Source organism: Jaculus jaculus, chromosome 9 (assembly GCF_020740685.1).
Source record: "Jaculus jaculus isolate mJacJac1 chromosome 9, mJacJac1.mat.Y.cur, whole genome shotgun sequence".
NCBI lineage: Eukaryota > Metazoa > Chordata > Mammalia > Rodentia > Dipodidae > Jaculus > Jaculus jaculus.
In genome coordinates, this window is record NC_059110.1 from 108754359 (window position 1) to 108777032 (window position 22674).

At 53.6% G+C, this 22674-nt stretch overlaps 2 protein-coding genes and 1 long non-coding RNA gene across 4 annotated transcripts; 2 read left to right on the forward strand and 1 right to left on the reverse strand.

Moving 5' to 3' along the window:
* Positions 1-351: 351 nt before the first annotated feature.
* Positions 352-5510, reverse strand: LOC123463333. The gene is made up of 3 exons (XR_006638881.1): positions 4726-5510; positions 2940-3040; positions 352-1340 (listed from the first exon to the last, which is right to left on the reverse strand). It is a non-coding gene; the product is annotated as an uncharacterized LOC123463333 (long non-coding RNA).
* A 2797-nt stretch (positions 5511-8307) lies between these two features.
* On the forward strand, positions 8308-12591 carry Hoxb9 (homeobox B9). Its single transcript, XM_004655528.2, has 2 exons — positions 8308-8877; positions 11499-12591. Exons 1-2 carry the CDS (start codon positions 8355-8357, stop codon positions 11732-11734), a joined length of 759 nt encoding a protein of 252 aa, XP_004655585.1. The 5' UTR covers positions 8308-8354; the 3' UTR covers positions 11735-12591.
* Positions 12592-19151: 6560 nt separating this feature from the next.
* Positions 19152-22363, forward strand: Hoxb8 (homeobox B8). 2 transcript variants are annotated; one of them, XM_004655523.2, is made up of 2 exons: positions 19152-20284; positions 21154-22363. In XM_004655523.2, exons 1-2 carry the CDS (start codon positions 19861-19863, stop codon positions 21459-21461), a joined length of 732 nt encoding a protein of 243 aa, XP_004655580.1. In that variant the 5' UTR covers positions 19152-19860; the 3' UTR covers positions 21462-22363. The 2 variants fall into 2 exon arrangements, with proteins under 2 accessions (XP_004655580.1, XP_045013936.1); XM_045158001.1 differs by having other exon boundaries at positions 21157-22363.
* The last annotated feature ends 311 nt before the right edge of the window (positions 22364-22674 follow it).

Below are 22674 nucleotides of genomic sequence, written 5' to 3' on the forward strand. Positions count from 1 at the left end.
CACACACACCAACAACCCCTAAAACCCGCATTTTGCGGAGAGCCCAGGACGACTGGGAGAGGCATTCCAGATAGACCAACTCTGCCTGGGTAAGTTGCTGGCAGCTGCACCAGTTCTTGGGGTTTCCAATGCTCCAGTCCTGGCTGGGTCAGCGCACACCACTGCCCCCATTGAAGGGCAGCCCTGTCCATCCAGGGGCAGAGGTTCTGTCTGTCTGTCTGTCTGTCCATTCTAACAGAGTCGCTGCCAAAGAGAGACCCGAGGCGGGTGTCTCTTCCGCTTGTAAATCTGTTTTCCCCTTCCCATTTTTACACCCCTGGCCTTGTTTCTTTTCAGAACAGGAGGGGATGTAAAGCGTTTGAAGTTCATCAACACGATGAAGTTTTATTGTATTTCCGGGCCCCCAAGATTTATACCCTGGAGGGAGAGCTGCTGTGACCAGGCGGACTCCCTTGTTCCTTCAGATTTCCCCCGGCGGACACGTGGCCACTTGGACACTGGCCTTCCGGGCAAGGGCAGGAGGGAGCCGGGCTTGACTTGGGCTGGGATTGCCTCATCATCTGTCACCAACGCCCAGGTAAGTCCCAGGGAGGCCGGGCTGCCTGTGGCTGTGGGATACGTGGGGGATGTGCGCCCAGCACTGTGAGGATGCGGGTATGGGTATCTGGAGAGGTAGGGTGGAAGGAGAATGTGAGAATGCTGGGGTGGCAGGGGTGAGGGGCCTAGGCTGGAGATCCTGGAGGAAGAAGCAAACTTGTTCTCTGCGTCCCAATCCAGGTCCTTAGTATCCGGGTTCCACTGCAAACGCAGAACGGATGGTCTTAACGCGCGGGGCTGCTCTGCCGCGCACCCTTGGAGCCAGGACCCCTCGGCAGGCACAGTTCACCAGGGTGACATCAGAGCGACTGTCCAAGCGGCTGTCCCTTCTCTGTTACACTCTGCCTCTGTGTGCTCCCTAGAATTCCTGGCACACTGCTTGTCTGTCTCTTTTCGCTTTCTTTCTCAGCACTTGGCTCAGACGTCTATTCAGTCTCAAAGGCTGGGGGTTGGTGTAGGGATTGGAGCCAGGGTCTGGCTGGGTGGTGGGTAAAGGCACACCTTCCTAGCAGTTTGAAGTTAAGAATCCCCTTCTGCCATGGAGACCAGCTGAGAGGCAGACGCCAAACAGGTGATATCAAAGAGGTCCTTGGAGTCCAGGCCTGGAGCTGGGTCCAGGGTTGTCTTCTCTGGCTCTTGGAGGAGAGCAGAAATTCCTGGAATCTGAGCCACTCCAAGCTAGTTCTACTTGGAGTTTGGTTTCAGTTAGTTCTTCAAATGCACTGTGTCCTAGCAACTGGGCTCTGTTGGGAAGGGGTGGAGGGAAATAAAGTTAAGTCGAGGAAAGTAAGTGAAGTGGGCCATTTTGGCCCACAGGATAGCCTCAGGGACCTGCCCCAGTGAGCCCTTGACTGGAGCTTGAACTGGGACTGCTGAGTGAATTAGGTAGTTTCATGTTGTTGGGCCTGGGTTTCTCAACACAACGACATCAAACCACCTGACTCACGGCAGTTACTGCTTCTTGCTTAGCTGGGCGGGTGGGGTAGGGTACTTTAGGACGGTGTCACCCTTGCCAAATGATAAAAAAAAAAAAGTGTAAGGTCCCCCAATCCAGGCACAGCAAAAAGGTTCCCTAGAGAAGCAGCCTGGTTGGTGTGTGTGGCTGGGGGAGGGGGGTTCTGGGATGTCTTCTCACTTTTATTTATTTATTTATTTATTTTGGTTTTTCGAGGTAGGGTTCACTTTAGCTCAGGCTGACCTGGAATTCTCTATGTAGTCTCAGGGTGGCCTCGAACTCAGGGTGATCCTCCTCCTACCTCTGCCTCCCAAATGCTGTGCTGGGATTCAAGACGTGCACCACCACGCCCCGGCTCTTTTCAATTTTGAATGTTGTCCCCCATGTGTTTGGAGAGAAAAGGGAAGCGGGAGCGTCTGTCACTCCAAAGGCTCCTTCTTTCTGGGCAGGGTAACTGGCTGGACTGCTGTGGAAAGTATAAACCACTGATGGCTCAGGCTGCCTTCCTGCCTTAGGGTCCCATCTATACCCAAGCCTCCAGGAGAAGATCTGTCCCGTATCTCAAAGGCTCAGTTTCAAAAGGGACACCGAGGGTCCTTGAGGTCTTCGTAGCCTGTGGGTGGTGTAAAAGTTTCAAGCACTTGAAAGGGCCACTAAGTCCCATTCTGAAAGGGAAACATGGAGATCCTTTGCAGCGTCAGCTCACAGTCTTTCAGGGTACCTCCTAGGGCCCCCTAGTGGGACTAGGTAGCTCAGAAATTGGAAAAAGGAAAAAAAAAATACAGTCCTTTCTTAAATTCTACTTGGCTCCCTTCCCCACTGAGTGGCCAAGAACTTTCCTGGCCTGTGGATTTACATAGGTGTGGAGAACCAGCCTCTGGGAGAAGGAACCCAGTCGAGAGCTAAGGATCTAGGCGGTTCAGTAAGGATTGATCTGGAGAAGGGACTGGGGCAGGACAAGACTGTTTTGCCCTCTGTGACCCCATCCCTGTAAGGCTGCCCCTGGCTGTGTGCCCAGGAGAGGAATAACCAGAAGTGCTGTGAAAGGAGGGGGGACTTGCCAAAGCATAGGCTAACTTTTGTTCCCAAACTTTCCCCCTGCTTCAGGCAGAGGAAACGTGCAAAGGGGCCCAGGAAAGAGGCCCGACCGACCGGATGGGACTCCGGCGCCAAGCTGACTTAGAGCTGCCAGAGGGGGGTGGTCTTTGAACAAGGGCTTTTGCTCAAGCAGAAGGACTGAGGAGACCCACCCTCAAAGCAAAGGAAATCCAGCCTCCAGCTCACTGTCCTGATATGCAAAGTGACAAAAAAAAGGTCCACTGTCCCTTGTTATTTTTTTCATCACTGGGTATGGGTAAAGAATGTCTGGGATATCCCTGTGTCTTACCTTGCTTCTCCTGGGACCTCTCACAGACCTGCCTGGTCTCTAGGAGCCTGGCCGGCTTCCATCCCTGGTGTCCCTCCAACCACCTCCTCCCAGGAAAAGTGCTGTAAAAAGAGAGTGGGGGAAGGATGTTAGAAAGGAAGGAATAAAGTCTTTGGAAAACAGAGGGTTTTTACAACAGCCAAAGGTTTTATGGAAGCAATTCTGTAATAACCTTCTACCTGCTCGAATCCTTTCCGCCCGCCCCGCCTGCTGCCCACCCCGTTTGGCCTCCTCCATGCTCCCTCCCAGAGGAGCCAGCCACCCCCACCGCCACGGATACCCCTGATGGCTGAGAGATGGTAAGAAGATTCCCGAGGGCCCATGGGGCTGCTGACCACTCCTTCGTCCTTCCTCTCACCTCTGACCTAACTAGGTAGGAGGGAAGTTTAACAGAAGACTTCCTTACTTTGCAGTTAAGATCCCCTCTTGGGCATACAGATACATCTAGGTTTAAATCCAAGTGTACCGATGCGATGTGTTTAGACCTATTTAGAGGTCATTTGGATAAAGGATGCAGGTTCTGGGATCTCCTTTTCTACCTCCAGTGGGACAAGTGTCCTCACACCTTACTTTGTCCCAGAGTTGGTCTGGATTCTAATCCTGAGATCAGAAGACATACTTCCAGTGCTTGGGGACATAGACTAGGGACTTTGATTGTTTTGTTGTGCACAGCTGCGGTTTTGCATGACTTCACAGTTACCTGAAAACTTTTAACAATCAGCCCATGTCCAGCGACTTCTTCACACTTGTACAGGACACAGCTAACGGGCATTTCACCCCTGTGCCTACCACTGCCATGGAATAAATAATTGTCACAAAATGCACACACTCCTTGAGGTTTGCAGCAAGGTAGGCAGTAAAGGATTTCATGGTTGGACTAAACCGTCACCAAATTTTATTAAGCTCTTCTGGGTCAATTTGAAGTATTTCCTTCACTTTTCAAAGACAAGGCAGGAAGGTGTAACAGAATCTAGCTTTAAGTCACATACATGTCATTTGGAGATACAGTATGTGTTTTATTTGAATATCAAGTTAAGGGGCAAGTTTTCAAGTCAAGCTTCCAAATCAGCTAATATTTTACAGCCACAATTCAAGTACACAAATATCCAAGTTTTTTTTTTTTTTTTTTTTTGCCTTCCCCATAGATACGGTGACGCTTTTAAAAATACACACATGTTTTTGGGTCATAGGTTTCCCCCCCCTCCCCGAGCTAGAGTCTTACTCCAGCCTAGGTTGACCTAGAATTCACTATGTAGTCTCAAGCTGGCCTGGAACTCACAGCAATCCCCTTACCTCTGCCTCCCATGTGCTGGGATTAAAGGTGGGTGCCACCATGCCAGGCAGTCATAGATATCTTTATAGCAGCAGAACCTTTAGCCCATATCATTCACAGAGGTTGCACACATATCCTCACGCAGGATTTCATCGTCTATGTCAATGACAGCCACATCCAGTATGAATTGGGCACATTTATTACATATACTATAATCAGTATAGAGCTGACAGCATCCTTGCACACTAGGTTCTCCTACAGAAATATTTATTTGAAATAGGCATATAGCTATTCAAATACAGCCTGTGAGTTTCAGTTCTAGCTTATTAATTAAAAACGACGTTCCCTCTTCTCGTTATTGTTTTCCTTATATTTTTCTTCTGTCTTCCATTTGCTTCTCTCCCTCCAGACTTTTCTCGCTTCTTACTGACAAAGACCATCTCCTTAAGTCTCCCCCAAAGCACAGGTACTCACCAGCTGCTTTCAGCCAGCATCAGCCCATGGACTTCAAACTCAGCCTCCTTGTTCTGGAAGGCCCGGGTCCCAGTGTAGCCGGGTCTTCTGCTTTGTCCGGCCGGTGCTTCCCGTGATACCAGACGCTGGCCCCCGCTGTGTTCAGGAAAGGCTCCAATGCAAGGACTGGCGTGAGGCTGGAGGGAGGCTGGTGTCCTTCTTTCTCTTTAGGATTGGGGGTGGGGTGCAACGCAATTCTGCTCTCTCAGGACAAAATGACCCCAACTGTAGTGGCCCCTCTATTATGTGTCTTTATGCCCTGGGTTTTTGGGGCCATGGTTCTGTAGTCAAATGCTTTGCCACTGAGGGGCCACAGTTCTGTTTGCACCCCTCTAGAACAGTAGGTACCATTGCTTGGGGAGGAAAAAGGGTTTTTTTGGGGGGGGGTTCATAGGTTGTCAGAGCATTTGAGCAAGGAGTGCCCAGCCAGATAAATCTTTAGTCGTTTATCTCAGTTGAAGTTGAACTCAAATGCCTTTTAGAAAGCTTGGCTGGGGTGAGTAGAGCTGGGGTGCAGACACCAGGGGTTGGGGACAAGCTCATTCTCACCTCTCCAGAGAAAACCTAGACCTTCAAAACCTGTTATTTTCCAATTTGTTGTTACCTTCCAGCTTCTTAAGCAAAGACTAAGGTTGCTCAGTCTCAGAAAAGAAGCCTGGGTCTCCTCTTCCCCCTAGCTCAGAGAGCCACTCGGAGCCACCAGCCACCGGGGGATTTAGGGACAAATTCTCAAGCAGTCAGCAGCCTACAGCTCAGAACTGTGCTGGAACATTTGGAACCTTGGCGGGGTTCAAGCCACCAGCCCAAATGCTCTTCTTCCTCCAATTCCTTCCCTAAAATAAGTTAGCCTCCTGAACGCTGGTCTCTTCGTGGAACTGTAAAGCTAGGGCAGGGGATGGGAGGCAGGAGGGCCGCAGTCAGAGTCTAGGCACAGCTTGGGTATTAAAGAACAGCCCAACCATCATGGCCTTTCCATAAATAAAAATGCCCCAGCCCACAATTCACATGCCTTTTTGGACCCTAATTTATATACTACTGAAAATCATGCACTGAGCTTGCCTTGCTTCATAAAGCTGTTATTTACGGCAGGGGAGGGTTTTGTGTTTTTTTTTTTTTTGGCCTGAAGACTATTTATTACAGGTAAAACGGACAGCAGACTCCCTAGTCTGGCAAACTGGGAACAGGTGTTTTGCCCTAACTCTGATTTCACTCACTAAAGGCTCAGCTTTCTTGCCTGGTGAGTCTGGGGAACTCCTTCCACTTTCCCAAGCATCCAAGCTCCACTTAGAAGAATTTGCATCAAATTTTTGTTCTTTCCTCACTTGGGCCCTATGGACAAAACAGATCTTCCTTCACTCCGTTTGCTTCTGAAACTAGCTGGGCTGTCGCTGGTGAGGAGTGAGGGGTGGAATTGGTGGGGGCCGGCTGGGCGCCAGCATTGATCTTTAAAAAATCATTTTGAAATTGCCGTAATGTGAAGAAATATGGCGCTTTCCCCCCTCGTATTTCACGGGTAATGACACGAGATGGCTTCATTTGGAAAGAAAAGCGGGTGGGAGTGTATGAGTGTGCGGAGGGAAGCCTCAGCCATCCGTAGAGAAGGGGCTAGTGGCCAAAAGGATAAAACCCCAAGTTAGAAGGGTCCCGCTTTTGCTTAAAAAAAAAAAAAAAAAAAAAAAAGACTGGGCAGAAGGTGAGGAGAGGAAGGCTATGGCTTCTGAAGCAGCCTGACTTGTAATAGCCCAGAGTCAGAGAATTGCAAAGAAATGTGTTCCTGAACCTAATGGGGTGGTGGGGGGGGGGGGAGTAGACAGCAACTGTCTAGGGGTTCCACGCTTCCAGGAGCCCCACACCAGGAAGAGGCGACTGCACCCAGGCAGAAACTGGAAGAGCAGAGGCTGGGAGAACAGCCAGGAAGCCAGCCGGGTGGCCCCGGGGGAGACCCGCTCAGGGCCGCAGAATAGCTGCTAATAAAATGAACTACTATTTGGAAGCTCCAGCCGGAGGATTCCCGCGAGGGGAGGCAGCGGGTGGGGGAAAGACCCACGGAGGGGGCTTGCTGTGTAGACTGGCGCCCTATGCTGGCGTTTGGTCGCCTTCCAGAGCTACGATCCTGGGTGAGAAGAGCGGGTCTAAAGGGCAGAGAATTTTGGCCTCTGCTCTGTCCTTTCTTGGATGGAAGGGAAGGTAACCCCGGGACCCCTTCCTATCACGTTTCAGGACCCTGCCTCCATCTCTGGGGAGCTCCCTTGAATCTATTTAGCTCCATCATCTGGACCATTTTGAGAGCCTCAGAGGTTTCTCAGTGACGGAAAGGAGAAATGGCCTTGCCTTTTATAAAGACCCTAGAAATGTAAAGTAGTTAAATCCGACGACTTCGGTTCACAGTACGGAACTCTCATAAACTCAAGTTCGGGGCCCTGCGTGTCCCTTTGACCTCAGGTAGGTTCTAATTTCAGGACAGATGCAGGATCCCTGGACGTGGCTCCCCTTTTATTCCCAGCTCCCCTCCCTCTGCTAGCGAGGGACCAAGAGAAGGGTCTAGTCATGTAGATCGCCCCAAATTGCGAGCTGAACCCGCTCCAAAGCTGATAACGGTCCTATTAAAACCCTCAACTTCTCCCCCATCCTTTTGACTTCATCTCCTGTGGGTCGCTGTGCTGCTGCTGTTTAATAAACATTTCTGTCAAGGGGACCTAGGACAGGAAATGAGGGCCAGCGGGGTGGAGGTGGTGTCGGGGGTGGGGTGGGGGCACGACAGAAGACTACCTTCTCTTTAATTATCCCTTCGAGCCTCTCTGGCTGCTCCCAGGGGCTGAGGATCTCCCTCCCTCTCTCTCTCTCTCTCTCTCTCTCTCCCTCTCTCTCTCCTCGCTCTTCCTCCCCTCCCTCACCAACCCGCCTGGGGAGAGGGCTCCACAGCTTGCCTCCCTCCGGAGGCAGCCCGCCTGCACGCCTCCTCCTCTCCTCTGTCCCCCCCACCCATCGCTCCATGTTGCGACCCCCGCCCCTTCTCCTTCTTCTTCTTCTTGCACAAGCGGGAGGGGCCCGGGGCGGCCCAGCAGCCAGGACCGAGGTTACGTGGCCGCCGGAGCCCTGACGTGACAGCACATTGCATCAGCATAAAACAATCCATCGTGGATATGGAGCGCTGCGCGGACGACGGGTGACAGCCACAGCGCAGCCCCCTCGGCCCGATTGATTGATGTCGGAGCTGACGCTTTATCAAGCAGTCGCAAAAACTTTGACCAATCATTTTGCAAGGAGCACCGAGCCGGGCTGCTCCACTGTACTTTGTTGGCTGAGAAGTTGAGCCGGAGAGGAGGAGGGGGTGGCAGGAGTGGGAGGGGGGGGTCTTGAGTGGAGGTTGCAGAGAAGTGTGTGTGTGTTGGGGGGGGGGGTCGTGTCCGAAAAGCCCTCACGCCGGTCCGGGTGCCACCTTCTCTCTCTCTCTCTCTCCTCTCTGTCTTTCTGTCTCTCTCGCTCGCCCGGGCGCCGCCGTGCCAGCGCTGGGGTTGTTGGTTGGTTGTTGTTTTTTTTTTTTTTTTTTTTCTTTCCCCTTTGCGAGCGCGCGCGGATAATGTCTGAGAATGTCCATTTCTGGGACGCTTAGCAGCTATTACGTGGACTCGATCATAAGTCACGAGAGCGAGGACGCGCCTCCGGCCAAGTTCCCTTCCGGTCAGTACGCGAGCCCGCGGCCGCCGGCGCACGCCGAGCACCTGGACTTCCCCTCGTGCAGCTTCCAGCCCAAGGCGCCCGTGTTCGGCGCGTCCTGGGCGCCGCTGAGCCCGCACGCGTCCTCGGGGAGCCTGCCGCCCGTCTACCACCCGTACCTGCAACCCCAGGGCGTCGCCGCGGCCGAGGGCAGGTACCTCCGTACCTGGCTGGAGCCGGCGCCGCGCGGAGACGCTGTCCCCCCGGGCCCCGGGCAGGCGGCCGTGAAGGCGGAGCCGCTGCTCGGCGCGCCCGGGGAGCTGCTCAAACCGGGCACGCCCGACTACAGTTTGGAAACTTCGGCCGGCAGGGAGGCCGTCCTGTCTAATCAAAGACCCGGCTACGGGGACAATAAAATTTGCGAAGGAAGCGAGGACAAAGAGAGGCCGGATCAAAGTAAGTTATAAAAAAAAAAAAAAGAAAGAAAAAAAGAAACGGAAAGTGAGGAAATACCCAGGCCGAAGGCCAGGCGAGGGGAGGAGGGGGAGGGGAGGGGAGAGGCCATAAACTGCGGACAATGTGCCGGGACAGCGCGGCCGGGGGTGGCCCGAGAGCCGGAGGGGGTGGAGGGAAGAGGAAGGAAGGCTGGCTGAGAGAGAGAGAGAGAGAGAGGAAGGGAATGAGCCGGGAGCCCCCGGAGGGGACACTGAGGCACTTTCCCACCCCCGACTCCCCCACACTCCAGGGCTCAGGGACCCCCACGCAGCGCTCTCCTCCGCCCTTCCCCCTCTTTGGCCCCGAGGCTCGGGCTCAGGGCCGGGCGAGACCGGCGACGTTTGCCGGGAGGAGCTAGGCTGGGAGGGGGGCGGGGGTGCCGGGGCTGGTGGCCCGGGAGGCCCGGAGCGCGCACGGGGCAGCGCCGGGCCGCGCGGCTGGCACCGCTCCCCGCGCCGCCACGCGCAGACCGTAAAAGCCGGCCGAGGGGAAGGGGGAGGAGGCTCATTAGGATTTTATTTGCGATGCAGCAGCTTGGCGGAGGCTGGTTCCTCGCCGATCTCGTGCTTGTGACCGCGCTGGGTCGGCTGCGGGCGCCGGGAGGGGCGGGGGAAGCCCAGGACGCGGCGGCGGAGCCCCCTCCCCGGATGCGCCGGCCCCTCCCCGGGAGCCTTCTCCACCACCACTCCCCCCCCCCGTGACCCCCTCCTTTCCTCCGCACCCCGGCCTCGGAGTGGCGGCTCCCGCTGTTCGCCGCAGGGACTCCCTAGCCCGGGCCATCCGCCTTGCCGGGAACCCGGGGATCACTTCCGAATTTTCAGGGCCCCCCCCCATCGGAGTGGAGAAGGAGACGTCCCGAGGGGACCCCCGGCAATGAGGGAGGGGGAAGGGCTGTGCAGAGGAGGACAACTTTACCCTTCGTGGGTAGTTTCTCGTCACCTCCCACTCCTCCAGAAGCATCCCTGGATGAACGCCACGTCTGGCTAATTTCCTGAGGGTGTTAACTAGCTGAGAGAAGAGGTTTTTGCCATTTTTGTTGTTGTTTTGAGAGCTGAGGAGGGCTACCGGCTAACCCACCGGCTGCCAGTCAGCTCCTCACCTGACTCCTCACCTCGGTCCTGCGGACCGGGTGGGGGGGCAGAGTCAGATTATTTTAGCCTTTTCTGGTCCTAGCAGATTTCCAAACGACAAAATGACCCAAGGGCCCTGTGGGGGCTTCTTTGCCCACTGGCGAGTAAAGAGCCGAGCGGTCCTACTGTTTCTCCTGAAACCCCTGCCACCGCGGTCACCCCCGACCTGTCAGCTGAATCATCAGAGCTGATATGGAGGGGAGGGGGATACAGACACAATTCTCCCCAAACCCAGATATACTCAAGCAGACCCCCTCACCCCGTGCCCCCAACTCTGCATGGAAAACCCATTATTTCAAGGCAGCCATTTGGCTAGGATCAATTATTAACAGGTTTTTTTTTTGTTTGTTTCCTCTTTCATATTTAATGTGGCTGCGGGTCCCATCCCAAGCAATCACATTAAGGAAATAGTGCTGCAAACTGATAAGACAGGGTACTTAGTGTGGGACGATGTTGTTAAACAAACAAACAAACTCTACAGTTTTCCCGCGGTGGAAGGTAGATGTTATTTTTCATTGGCTCATCTTTATTTGACAACTTCTCTGAGTTCTAGGGGGTTAGGGGAGTAGAAGAAAAGCCTGTGTGTCTATTTTGTTGGCTTCACTCGCCCTGTTTCTACTCAATTACCCTTTTCTCCTGCCCCTCCCACCTCACGTAGTTCAAAAGCTAGATGCGCTGTGAGAGGCTTTCTGTTGGTTCACTTCATCTCGGCCCACCTTGGGACTGGAGCAATTTTGTTTCCCCAGTTTCCTTGAACTTGTGGTAACCAAACTGCGAGCTGAGCTGGGCAGCAGAAAAAGGAGAGAGGCTATTGCAACCATAAGTTATCCAGGAGGGAGCCCCGGGGCTTCCCTGTCCATGGGCTGGAATTGATAAATGATTGCAATTGGGTTGCTTGTGAGCTGGAGTGGACCGGGTGTCTGCGGCTCTGACTGGACCCTCATTTGTGCTATGTGAAGGTGGTTGGGATGGGGGGCGTGTGTGGATGGGAGGGGTGTCTACACAGGCTCCCATGCCTGCTGCCATGTGGCCCAGAAATGAAAGCCTGTGTGATCAAGCCAGGGTGTGCTGGGACCGGTCAGAAGAGCCAGGAATAGAAGTCCTCCTCTCCCCCCCCCCCCAACTAGAGCCAGGGACTCTTGAAGTCAGCCACCGCTAGCCAGTCCAATAGTGCTGATTGTAGGACTCCAGCCATGCTGAGCTCCGACCTGACTCCTAATCAGTTTGAAAGACAGAGAGAACCATGCTTTGGAAATCTTGAGGCAGCAAGCAGGGCACACATTTGGCTCCAACCTCTCCAAAGAACCTTCCACCTGGAGCTGTCTGTGACTCCCGGTCCAAGAGCTCTTTCCCTGGTGCACAGCGGGGAGCAAAAGTTAGGGGCGGCCCCTTCCTCATCTGGGACCCTTCACTCCCTTGCTTTCTTTGATTCTATCCCTGTTTCTCTTTCAGCCAACCCCTCTGCCAACTGGCTGCACGCCCGCTCTTCCCGGAAAAAGCGCTGCCCCTACACCAAATACCAGACGCTGGAGCTAGAGAAGGAATTTCTGTTCAATATGTACCTCACCAGGGACCGCAGGCACGAAGTGGCCAGACTCCTCAATCTGAGTGAGAGACAAGTCAAAATCTGGTTTCAGAACCGGCGGATGAAAATGAAGAAAATGAACAAGGAGCAGGGCAAGGAGTAAAGCGCCCCACCCCCCGCGCCCTTCCCCACCTCGCTGTCACCTTTCTCGGTTATGTACGGCCTGAGAGGTAGTCCAGTGGGTGGCGAAGGGTGTCTCCTCTTTATAGTCCTTCATCTCTACCTGGAGCCTGTCTCCCCTCCTTTACCTGTTCCTGCCCCTCTCTCCTCCTTGGGTACCAGGAGAAGGTTCCCATTCAGTTAGAAGCTAGCCGTAGTTGATGCGCCTCGAGGAGAAAGAGACTTTCGTCAAGCTCCCAGCATCCCCAGATGCTTTTTGTGGAAAGCCCCAGTCCCTAGGCCCTCAATTCCAGCCTGCCAATTCCCTCCCTTCACCTATCTAGAAGTTACCCAGGGACAGTCCAACTGCACATAGCCCAGCAGATGCCCCACAGACTTAAAGTTTGGAGCCCACACTAAAATGATGGAATGGAGTCACACCTTACAAGAAGACGTGTGGTCCATACCCAGCAAACACTGTGCATCAAACCACCAGGCAAGCTTGGGTTCTGGCCAGATGTAAATGCACAGCAGGAAGATGTCTAGAAACAGGCTCCTGAAAGTCCCAAGCTCCCAATAGCATCCCCATGGAATGGTGACCCGATATCCCATGGCAGAGACCTGCAGGTAGATAATGTCAGCCCAGTACTTAAGCTCTTGAGTTAGAAAAAGCAAGAAAAGGCAGGGAGTGGTTTAGGAAGGTATCTTCCCCCCCCCCACCGCGCCCCTAGAAAGGTATCTTATGTGGAGCCCCTAGGTCCATTTTGTTGCAGGAAGTATTTAAATCTGCATGATATTTTCCTCTCATTCCAAGGAAAGGAGGTCAAATTGGAGGTCATAGAGCCTTGACCATGTCATCCCCCCCCCCCCCCCCGCTTCATCTGTGTCCCACTTGACAGACTGTGTAGCTTTCCTTACTGGCCCTGCATCCCTTTGCCTCTTCTCCAGCTCTGTTTTAACCAAATCCACCTTGCACCAGCAAGTCCAGCCTTCCCTGGTAGAAAGCCTCCTCAGTCCTCTAACCCCTGCTAGGTCAACCCCACTGTAGAGAAGGCAACGTCTGGAGCGTCTGAGAATTTATTGTGAATCCATTCCCCAGCTCCCTTCCAGAGTGAATAGTCGCTGGGCAGTGAGGGGCAGAGGCTCCAGCTCCCAGACTTGCTGTGTCTCTCCATCCCCACCAACTGAGCCACGCAGGGAATGGGCGCCTGCCCCACCGCCCCTGCCTGAGTGTCCATGAACTCATCTGAAGCATGCTTGTGCATGCTTCTGGACAAAGTCCTGGGTGCAAAGGAAAGGCAAATGGCACCTAGGCATCCCAGGGCAGAAAGTCACCCTCTGATCCCTCCTTTCTGCTGCGCCCTGGCCTCTCACTGCCCCCCATCCCAATCTGTGGACTCTTGCTCCTGCCTCTCACACTGCAAAGGGGCCATTCCAGTAGAACTTGTATTTTATTTTATTTTATTTTTTGCTTTGTCAGTGGCTGTGGTGAAACTGTGCTTGTGTTTTTGTGATTTCTTTGGAGGGGGTGTGATTGTCTCGCCTGTTTTCAGTTGTTGCTTATAGGGGAGGGTAGAGGGTGGGAGCGGGAAGGGCGAGGGGCCTAGGGCTCTCATTGTTTGTTTTGGAAGAAAAAGAAAAGAAAAAAGAACAAAAAATATATATCACTTTAGAAAATAAATCTCTCTTGAGTCTTATTCTGTGTTGCTCTGTTCCTCTAACCCTATGTGGAGATCCCAGTTGCTTTTTAAAAGTATGTCTTGGGGGGAGGGGGGTTAAAAAAAAGCGACAATGCTGAGTCTGAGGCCATGAGGTTTCTACCCAGACCTTGCAGACGCTCTACCTGCGGGGGTCTCTGCTCTAATGCAGCTGATGGCTAGTGGCTAGCCATTGTCCCAAGACCACTGCTTGAAATGAGCAAGACCCTTTTATTGGGAGAACTGGGAGACTGGAGAGGGAGCTATCGGGGGTTGGTTCCCTTGATGACTTGGAGTCAGGGAAGGCAGAAGCGGGCTCTGCAGCTCTTGGAGACCAGCTCCTCAGCTGGCCACTTTCAAGTTCCAGGCTAGGTGGAAGGTAGCCCGCGCGCTTCTGCCCTTCCCTACAGCGGGGAGGCTGGGGGCTCCGGCGGAAAAACCCTTCAGGATTCTCCCCACTCCCACCCCTCACCTGGGTTGGAGCCACAGGATAGCAGCTTTGGTCTGAGGCTGGCTAAGTTTGGCAGGGGTGGAAGGCTGGGTAAGGGCACGGAGTGTGGGGCACAAACGTCTCAGGAGGGGGAAAAAAAGATGACAACAAATCTTTGCAAATGACCCCCAGAATTAAACTTGATCTCAAGGGGCACTGCTCTGTCCCGCCGGGGCCTCTCGTGCAGTCCGCTGTTCTGCGCAGCCCCGCGTTTCTCTTCCGCGCGTGGGGATCCCGCCGCGGCCTCGCGCGCGAGCTTCTCAGCCGCTGCGCCCCAGGCCGCCCTCCGCGTGCCGGGAGCCGGCGGACCGGGTGGAAGTGCGGACCCGGCGCCGGGAGCCTGCGAGGCGCCCGCCCAACCCCTCTCCAACGAAAGGACGACGGGGTCCGGAGCGCGGACGCGGGAGCCTGCAAGGCAGCCGGTGACGGGCGCCCTCCAATGAGGGCTCCGTGGAAGGATGAAAAAGGGCATCTGGCTTTATAGCTGGCGTGGTCCAGGCTCCTTCTCCATCCTTGGCTCCCTGGAGAGTGAGCCAGGGAGGTCAGTTTGTGCAAAAAAAAAAAAAAAAAAGCCCTTTAAAAAGCGAGGCTGGAGAGCAGGAGGGTCCGAGGGTGAGGGCGTCTGGAGTGGCCTCGGGCAGCGGCGGAGTCTGGGTCCCTAACCCGGGGTGGCTTCTTTCAAGACAAACAAAGGCCAAGATGCAGAGGCTCAGGAGCCGGAGATGAGGAAATCAGTTGACATAAAAGAGAGAGATTCAGAGAAGGAGACCGAGAGAGTGCGAGGCGGAAAGAAGCCGAGAGAGAGGAATTCAATGCCGTGCGCGCGGCAATAAAAGAATATGACCGCTATAAAAGTTTATAGCGTATAAATTTCTGAAGGTTAAGAAACTAAACAGCAGCAAAGCAAACAGTGAGGGGAAACTTTCCGGAGCTGAGAGAGCCGCAGATGGGCCTGAGCTCCGGGTCTGGTGGGAGAAAGGATGAGCGCATCTCGGGAGTGGCCACACTCACTCACCCCAGAACTGGGGCTTGGCGCTTGGGAATGGAGATCTGGGAGGGTATAGAGAGGTGGAAAAGGTGGAAAGGGGAAAGAGAAGAACAGTGGGTTTTTTGGTCACAAAAGCGTCAGAGGTCGCAATTCTGACTGTTCTAGTATGGCCTGTCATAAACAAGAAGCCCCTGAAACACACACACACACACACACACACACACACACACACACACACACACACGGGTGGGTCTGGCACCGGGCAGACGTCTGGGCGAGAGCAGCCCATTCTATCTTCTCAGGCCTCCTTATCCCCTACAAAAAAAAAAAAAAAAAAAAAAGCCCAATTGTTACCCCTCAGGATTTGAAACAATCGCGCAAGTCTGAATAATGTTTGATTCTCCCTTTGATGGGCTATCAATGGTGCATTGCTTGGCGATGTCAGTCAGAGATTGGAGACTGGGTTGGGCAAGAGATGTAAGTTGAAAAAGAAAAAAAAAAGTATAGTTTCTTTTTCCTCCTCCCGCTTTTTCCCCCTTTGAGCTCTTATGCACAATTTCACGAATCATTTCCTGGTTCAGAAGACTTTTCTCTCGTTTCTTTTATTTCCCTCTCCATTTTATACCAATAATGAAAGTTTTTACTACCAAAGCTGGTTCTCCCAGAACCGGGCTGAACCGGCGGTGGGAGTCCTTTTGCAGGATGGCCGCTAGATGGCACCCTTGCTCCACGTGAAAATCTCCGGGGCTGCGGCTGACGATTTAGGCCGCTCCATCCAGCACCCAGTTAGGCCCTCAATCTCGATCTGACCGCTACCAAAAGTCATGAATAATTTGCTAGTAATAAAAAAATATAGCATTTGTTATGGCCCTTTTCCCCATTTTATATATTTTAAATATAGTGGTGTTCCTCCCTCTCCTCAAATGGTCAATTTTCTGAATTTTCCCCACGAAGAGAGCCCAGTATTTCCTAAATGCCATGTTCGGTGGGGCAACAGATGCGTGAAAACGAAGGACAATATTAATAATTAGAATATTTCCTAAATCAAAACAGAAAGAATTGATTTGATTTGGAAAAAAAATGAGATTTCCTGTGCAGGGGGTGAGGGGAATGTCCACGGATTCAGGCGAACAGGTCAAGTGAGAAGGATAAGCCGGCAGAAGGTAGCTGGAGATGCAACACAGGATGCTCACCCAGGCTGGAGACACCCCAGAAGCTACACGTGGAGGGGGTCCCCAACTTGGGGATGGTCTGGGGACTTGGCTTTCGTGGAGACTCGGTGGTGCGCCTAGCTGGCTATGGCCACTGCGCTCCAGAACCTTCGTGCGTGTCCAGTCGGGGCAGGGCGCGCGCCTGGCGACCAGTGCGCGGGGCCGGGTGTCCCCGGGGCTGCGGGGGAGGGGAAAGGTTGGAATATCTCCTGCCGAAGCCAGGCGTGCCCCAAGTTGGTCCTCCAAAAGCCTGCAGGTTTTCTTGGATAGGTGGAGAGGCAGGTTTGGCGGCCGGGCGCGGGGTCTCAGTTTTCCCTGTGTTTGGTGGCTTCCAGGTGAGATCCACGGTTCCGACCAACTAGGCTGTGGCCCTGGCCTTCCGACCCGGGCAGATCTTGGGGAAGCTGGCTTTTTTGCGATTTAACATCTGGTGGCACTTTCCGTTCTGAGACCAACGTTCTGTCTGCCCACAGCTCCTTCGATTCCAAATCTTCAACACCCCCCCATAAACACACACACACACCGCCCCAGCCCGATCCTGGTATCCTGGCCTCCCACCGGGACGAACCTGAGCGAGGGAAAGAGAGACCCACCCACTCAAGAGGAAGCCAGCCTGAAGCCTCTCTCCCCTTCCGCAAGACCGGGTGTAAAGAGACAAGGGAGTTTCTCTTCAACTACAGTTTCTCTAATAAATCTGCGCTCCGTTGGGTGTTTATAAATTATCTCCTCGCTCTTTCTTTTTCTTTTTCTTCCCTCCCCCCCTCCTCTTATAATAGAAACATTTTCTTTCCATCAGAAATTTCTGGCACGGTGTAGGGATGATTTAGAACAAGCCATTGAATTTCTACCTCACCATAACCATAAAATCCCCCGCACTTGATAAAAATGTTAGCTTCCACAACAACTTGACTGTGCCTTCGGCTGCCTCACCAGCCCCTCAGCCTGCGCTTAAAAATTTCAGTGCCTTGTTCCCTCCTCTCCTTTCCCCCTTTCTCTGTCTCTCTTTTTACTCCTCTCTGGGCTGACTTTTGAAGGGCTGGGAGAACCTACTGGTACATTTTCCTTAGAAAAGTGGAGTTTCTTTTCTTTCCTTTCCTTTCCCTTTCTTTCTTTCCTTCCTTCTTTCTCTCTCTCTCTCTCTCTCTCTCTCTCTCTTTCTTTCTTAACACAGGTTGGGGTGTGTGGGATTCCTGAAAGATGCTCTCTCAGAGCAAACCATTGAACAAACAATGGACTGGATGCATTTATAAAGTTATTTCTGCCTTTGTTGCTAGAAATATTCTTGTTCTTCCCTTTCCTTTGCAGGTCAGCTGCTTCCAGAGGCTATGGTTGGGACCCTGGGTTTTCTTAAGTCTGACGGGCACCATCACTAGGCAGGGGAGGCGGTGGGCACGGACGCGCCGCGGGGCATCCAGCCTGCTCAGCTCTGCATCGTGGTATTCAGGCCTCGGGTCTCTCCAGGTCTTCAGGGAAAGCCATGGCTTATCAGAGTTCCCTCCACTCCATGGACGATGTAGGTAGTGACAGTGGCTCAGAGGGCAGTGGGGACACCAGCCATAGTAGGTGTCCTCAATACACACCTTGCAACCATTTCTTAAGGCAGTGAAGAGCATAGGGCAATTGTAGCCAAGGCCTTGGTGCCCAGCTTCGGCCTCCGCTATCCTTCCCCCTTTTAATGTGCTGAAGAACTGGCTAGTGCCTCTTTCTGGAAGGCCTGTGTGGAAGAGGCAGGGAATTGGCCCAAGAACAGTGGGTGCTATTTGGGTCCCAAGGCCTAGGCACAGGTGTGCAACCACCCCATGAGATGTCATCCCTATGGTGGCTTCAGACCCTCTCTCCTCTCTCAGTCTGTCCTTCAAAGCTCTGGGCCACAGTGCCTCCCCTTCTCCACCCAGGCAGCTTCTCCCTTCCACGCAAGTGAAGATTGTGCAAAGTGTAGAACTGATAGATGCGGTCGTGGTGGGGGGAGGGCCAGGCTTTGCTCTGTGTTTTACCACTGCCCATTAAGCACAAAGTTTCTTCTTCCTGTCTCTGGCCCTTCCCAAGACCTCTAAGACCCCTTTCTCTACAGAAAATCCTGGCTTGTTTGCTTAATAAGGGAAAGTTCTGTGAGTAGCCAGGGCAGGGCAGGTTTGGGGTCTCCAGCGAGGGTGTGGGGGCAGGTGCCTGCAAGGCTGAAGGAGGCAAAAATCTCTGAAAAGTCACCGTTTGTGCCGAAAAAAAAAATTTTTTTGAAAAAAAAAAAAAGGCAACCACCCCATAATCGGTCTCATTTCAGCTCCGTCACCCCCACCGTGCTGCGGCCGGGCGGCGGGGGCGATCGAAGCTGCAGTTTTATAGCTGTGTTGGAAAGAAGTCGTAAATGCTAACAGCTTTTATGCGCTGCAGCATAAACAACAACAGACTCTGGCTTTATTGCGTTTTATAGTTTGTTAAAGAGTTTACAGCCGTTTTTTGGGGGGCCAGTTACCCAGCCAATTCCCTCCACACGATAGTTAAACCTTTATCAATAATAAGGAAATTGATCATTAAAGCTTTAAATATGACTACCTCGTTTGTTTGAAAATATGTTTAGGAGAGGAAGCTGTATGATTTGATAACTTGTATTAAAATACCAATTACATTTATAGGACCTTTTAAAACTCGGCGCAATTAAACCGTGTTCTTTTACATTTTTCCGAAGCGACCCTGACATTTAGAAAGACTCCAATTGCCTCGTTAAAATCGCGAAATTAACAGCGTGTCTACGCCAGGCGCTGTTGTGTATGTGTGTACGCGCGTGGGTTTTTTTCCGTGACTCCCCCACATCAGTCTTTGGGGGTGGTCTGCGAAGGTATTTGATTTGTTGTGAGAGGAGAGATATCTCATTAATGTAGGTAGTTAAACAGATTTAATCCGTATTCATTCTCTCTTTCACCCCTCCCTCTCCCCCCTCTTCCCCCCCTCTCTGTTTTTTTTCTTCCCCTCCTTTTTTTTTCTGCCCTCTCCTCACTCTCCCCGGTGCTCTCTCGCTCCAGCTCTCCTCTCCTCTCCTCTCTCTCTCTCTCTCTCTCTCTCTCTCTCTCTCTCTCCCCCTCTCTCTCTCTCTCCCTCTCTCTCTCTCTCCTCTCGCTAGCTCTCTCTCGCTCTCACCCTCGCTCTGCGCTCTGTCCGGGAGGAGTACCGGGAAGCCAATAGGATGCAGGGTCTCTAATGGATGCAAATGATCATGAAAAGACAGTGCAAAATATGAAACAACTCATTTGCAGGGAAGTAAATCACCGAAAACTGTTTATGAACTGGCATCCCTTCTTCGAAATGTAAAGCGAGGACCTCTTTAAGTGGCGGTATATTTTTGTTTAGGGGGTGGGGGGTGGGGGGAGGGCGAGCGAGCCGCGGCGGCCGAGCGCGAGCTGAGACTTTTTGCAGGCTCCGCGGTCCTTTCCTATTCCTGGAAATCACAAAAGAAAAAGAAAAAAAAAAAAAGAAGAAGAAAGAAAGAAAGAAAAGAAAAAAAGTGTAGCGGCTTCGAGGTCTTCTTCGCCTTTTCTTTCTTTTCTTTCCTTTCCCCCCCTCCTCCTCCCTTTCCTTCTCCTTTCCTGGCGAGGGTGACTAGGAGCCGGCGAATCCGCGTTTTTTTTTCTCTCTCCCTCGCTCTCTCTCTCCCTCTCTCTCTCTCCCTCCCTTTCCCCCTCCCCACCCCCTCCCCAACAGCCCCCAACTACAGCCTCCGCCGCCGCCGCCGCCGCCTCAAAATTCAATAAAATGAGCTCTTATTTCGTCAACTCACTGTTCTCCAAATACAAAACCGGGGAGTCCCTGCGCCCCAATTATTATGACTGCGGCTTCGCCCAGGACCTGGGCGGCCGACCCACCGTGGTGTACGGTCCCAGCGGCGGCGGCAGCTTCCAGCACCCGTCGCAGATCCAGGAGTTCTACCACGGGCCGTCGTCGCTGTCCACGGCGCCCTACCAGCAGAACCCGTGCGCCGTGGCGTGCCACGGGGACCCCGGCAACTTCTACGGCTACGACCCGCTGCAGCGCCAGAGCCTGTTCGGTGCGCAGGACCCAGACCTGGTGCAGTATGCGGACTGCAAGCTCGCCGCCGCCAGCGGCCTGGGCGAGGAGGCCGAGGGGTCCGAGCAGAGCCCGTCGCCCACACAGCTCTTCCCCTGGATGCGTCCGCAAGGTGAGCTCCCGGCGGGGGCCGGGCCCAGGGCACCCAGGGGCCTAAAGGCCAGACAAGGTGGGGGGGGGGGTGCTGGACAGGCCGGGAAGCATTTTCTCTTGCTACTGGCACACTTGTGGGCTCCGCTCCCATCACCTACCTCTTCTACCTTCCTTTCCCCGTTCTTTCCTTTCCTTTCACTCTTTCTTTCTTTCTTTGAAGAAGGGGGGGGGGGAGGTCGCTGAGCGGCATTTCCTGAATCCATAAACCACCCCTCACCTTTCTTTCTTTCTTTCTTTTACTGTTCTTCTTCCTCTCCTTTTTAAATACCCCCTTGTCTTTTTACTGTTTTATGGGGGGGTAGTAGAGATGGAGTGGTGGAAGTAGGGGAGCGCTCAACTTTTGCACTTCTCAATTGCTTTATAGTTTAATTACCTTGAAGAAACTTTTCTTCTGGGGCTCTGGGGGCTTTTCAAGGTGGGTCCGTTGGTCCCCACCCAGGGTTTTTTTTTTTTTTTAATTCTGATCCCCTCCTCCTTCACATCCTTCCTCCTAAACTTTATGGCACTTTTAATATATTTGAACTCTCCCCCCCCCCCTTTGCCCTAACTCTGGTTCTGGTTACCAAGGGGAAGGGGCTCCCTCTTTATGGCCCCCTTAGATTCCTTAGTGTCTGATCCTCCCTTAATAACCCCCCTTCCGCTGAACGTCCCCCCCCCCCGCGCCCGCCCCCGCACAGGGGTCCCGTGCCCTTATTATACTGGTCTCCTAGGCTGGTTCACGAATCTTCCAACCTTCCCCGTCTCTGCCCCCTCCCCCACGCTCTCCTCCCCTCCGTCTCGCCCTTTCCCTCCCTCCTCCACCCTCCCCAACCACCCACCCACTCCCAGCAGCCGCCGGACGCAGGCGAGGCCGACAGACCTACAGCCGCTACCAGACCCTGGAGCTGGAGAAGGAGTTCCTCTTTAATCCCTATCTGACTCGCAAGCGGCGGATCGAGGTATCGCACGCGCTGGGACTGACTGAGAGACAGGTCAAAATCTGGTTCCAGAACCGGAGAATGAAGTGGAAAAAAGAGAACAACAAAGACAAATTCCCCAGCAGCAAATGCGAGCAGGAGGAGCTGGAAAAACAGAAGCTGGAGCGAGCCCCGGACGCGGCCGACGAGGGCGACGCGCAGAAGGGTGACAAGAAATAGGCTCCAGCTTGGGACTGCCAGGGGGGGCCCGGGGAGGTGGGCGGCGGGGCGAGAGGGGGAGCCGATCTGCCCGCACCGTCCGCCGCCGGCCCCGAGACCACGACCACGCCGCCCACCCCCCGCCTCCGAGAGCTCCGGGGCCCCGACCGGGGCCTCCCACCGCAGCGTCCCCCGCCGCGCCAGTCCCCGCTAGTGGTAGTATCTCGTAATAGCTTCTGTGTGTGAGCTACCCTGGGTCTCCCTTCCTTCTACTGGGGTGCAGGGGCAAAACAAAAGGGGGGAAAAAAAAAGGATTTTAAAGCAAGGACTCCCTCGCCCTGTGAGGGTGAGTGGCTGCGGCCTGGCAGAGCCTCCCCACCCCTCGCCCCCAGCCCCCTGTAAAAAAAAAGGAAAAAAAAAAGCCTACTTGTGCAATGGTCTTTTATTATTTTTTTTCCCTTTGAACGCGCTTCTTTGTAATGACCGAGGTACTGATTTCTGCTAAATTCTCCCAACAACATGAAACTGCCTATTCACGCCGTAATTCTTTCTGTCTCCCTCTCTCTCTTTCTTTCTCTCTCTCTCTCTCTCTCGCTCTCGCTCTCTTTCTATCTCCTCTCTTCTCTCTCACTGCGGCCTCATTTTCCCTCTCCATTCCTCTCCCCCACTGCCCTCCCTGGCTCGCTGGCTTTCTCTCTCTCTCTCTCTCTCTCTCTCTCTCTCTCTTTCTCTCTCTCCCCCTCTCTCGCTTCTCTCTTTCCCCCCCACCCCCTCCTTTGGTTTGACAATTTTGTCTTAAGTGTTTCTCAAAAAGAGATTACTTTAGTTAGCATGCGCGCTGTGGGCAATTGTTAAAAGTGTTCTTAGGTTTACTGTGAAGAGAATGTATCCTGTATCCGTGAATTGCTTTATTGGGGGGGGGAGGGAGGGCTAATTATATATTTTGTTGTTCCTCTACACTTTGTTCTGTTGTCTGCGCCTGAAAAGGGCGGAAGAGTTACAATAAAGTTTACAAGCGAGAACCCCTGCCTGGGCATCTCATTCGCTCCCGGGCGGGCGTCTTTCGAGGCTGGGGGAGGCGTGCAGGGGGGAGCTGGTCAGCGGGCTCCGGGGCCCGGGCGGAGGCTAGGTTCGCCCCGAGCAGGGGGCGGGGGCTGGAGGCAGGTGGTGCGAGTCTCTGGGCCCAGGGGCGCTGGGGGTGAGGGAGGCGGCCGCACGTGATTGGAGGAGAGGA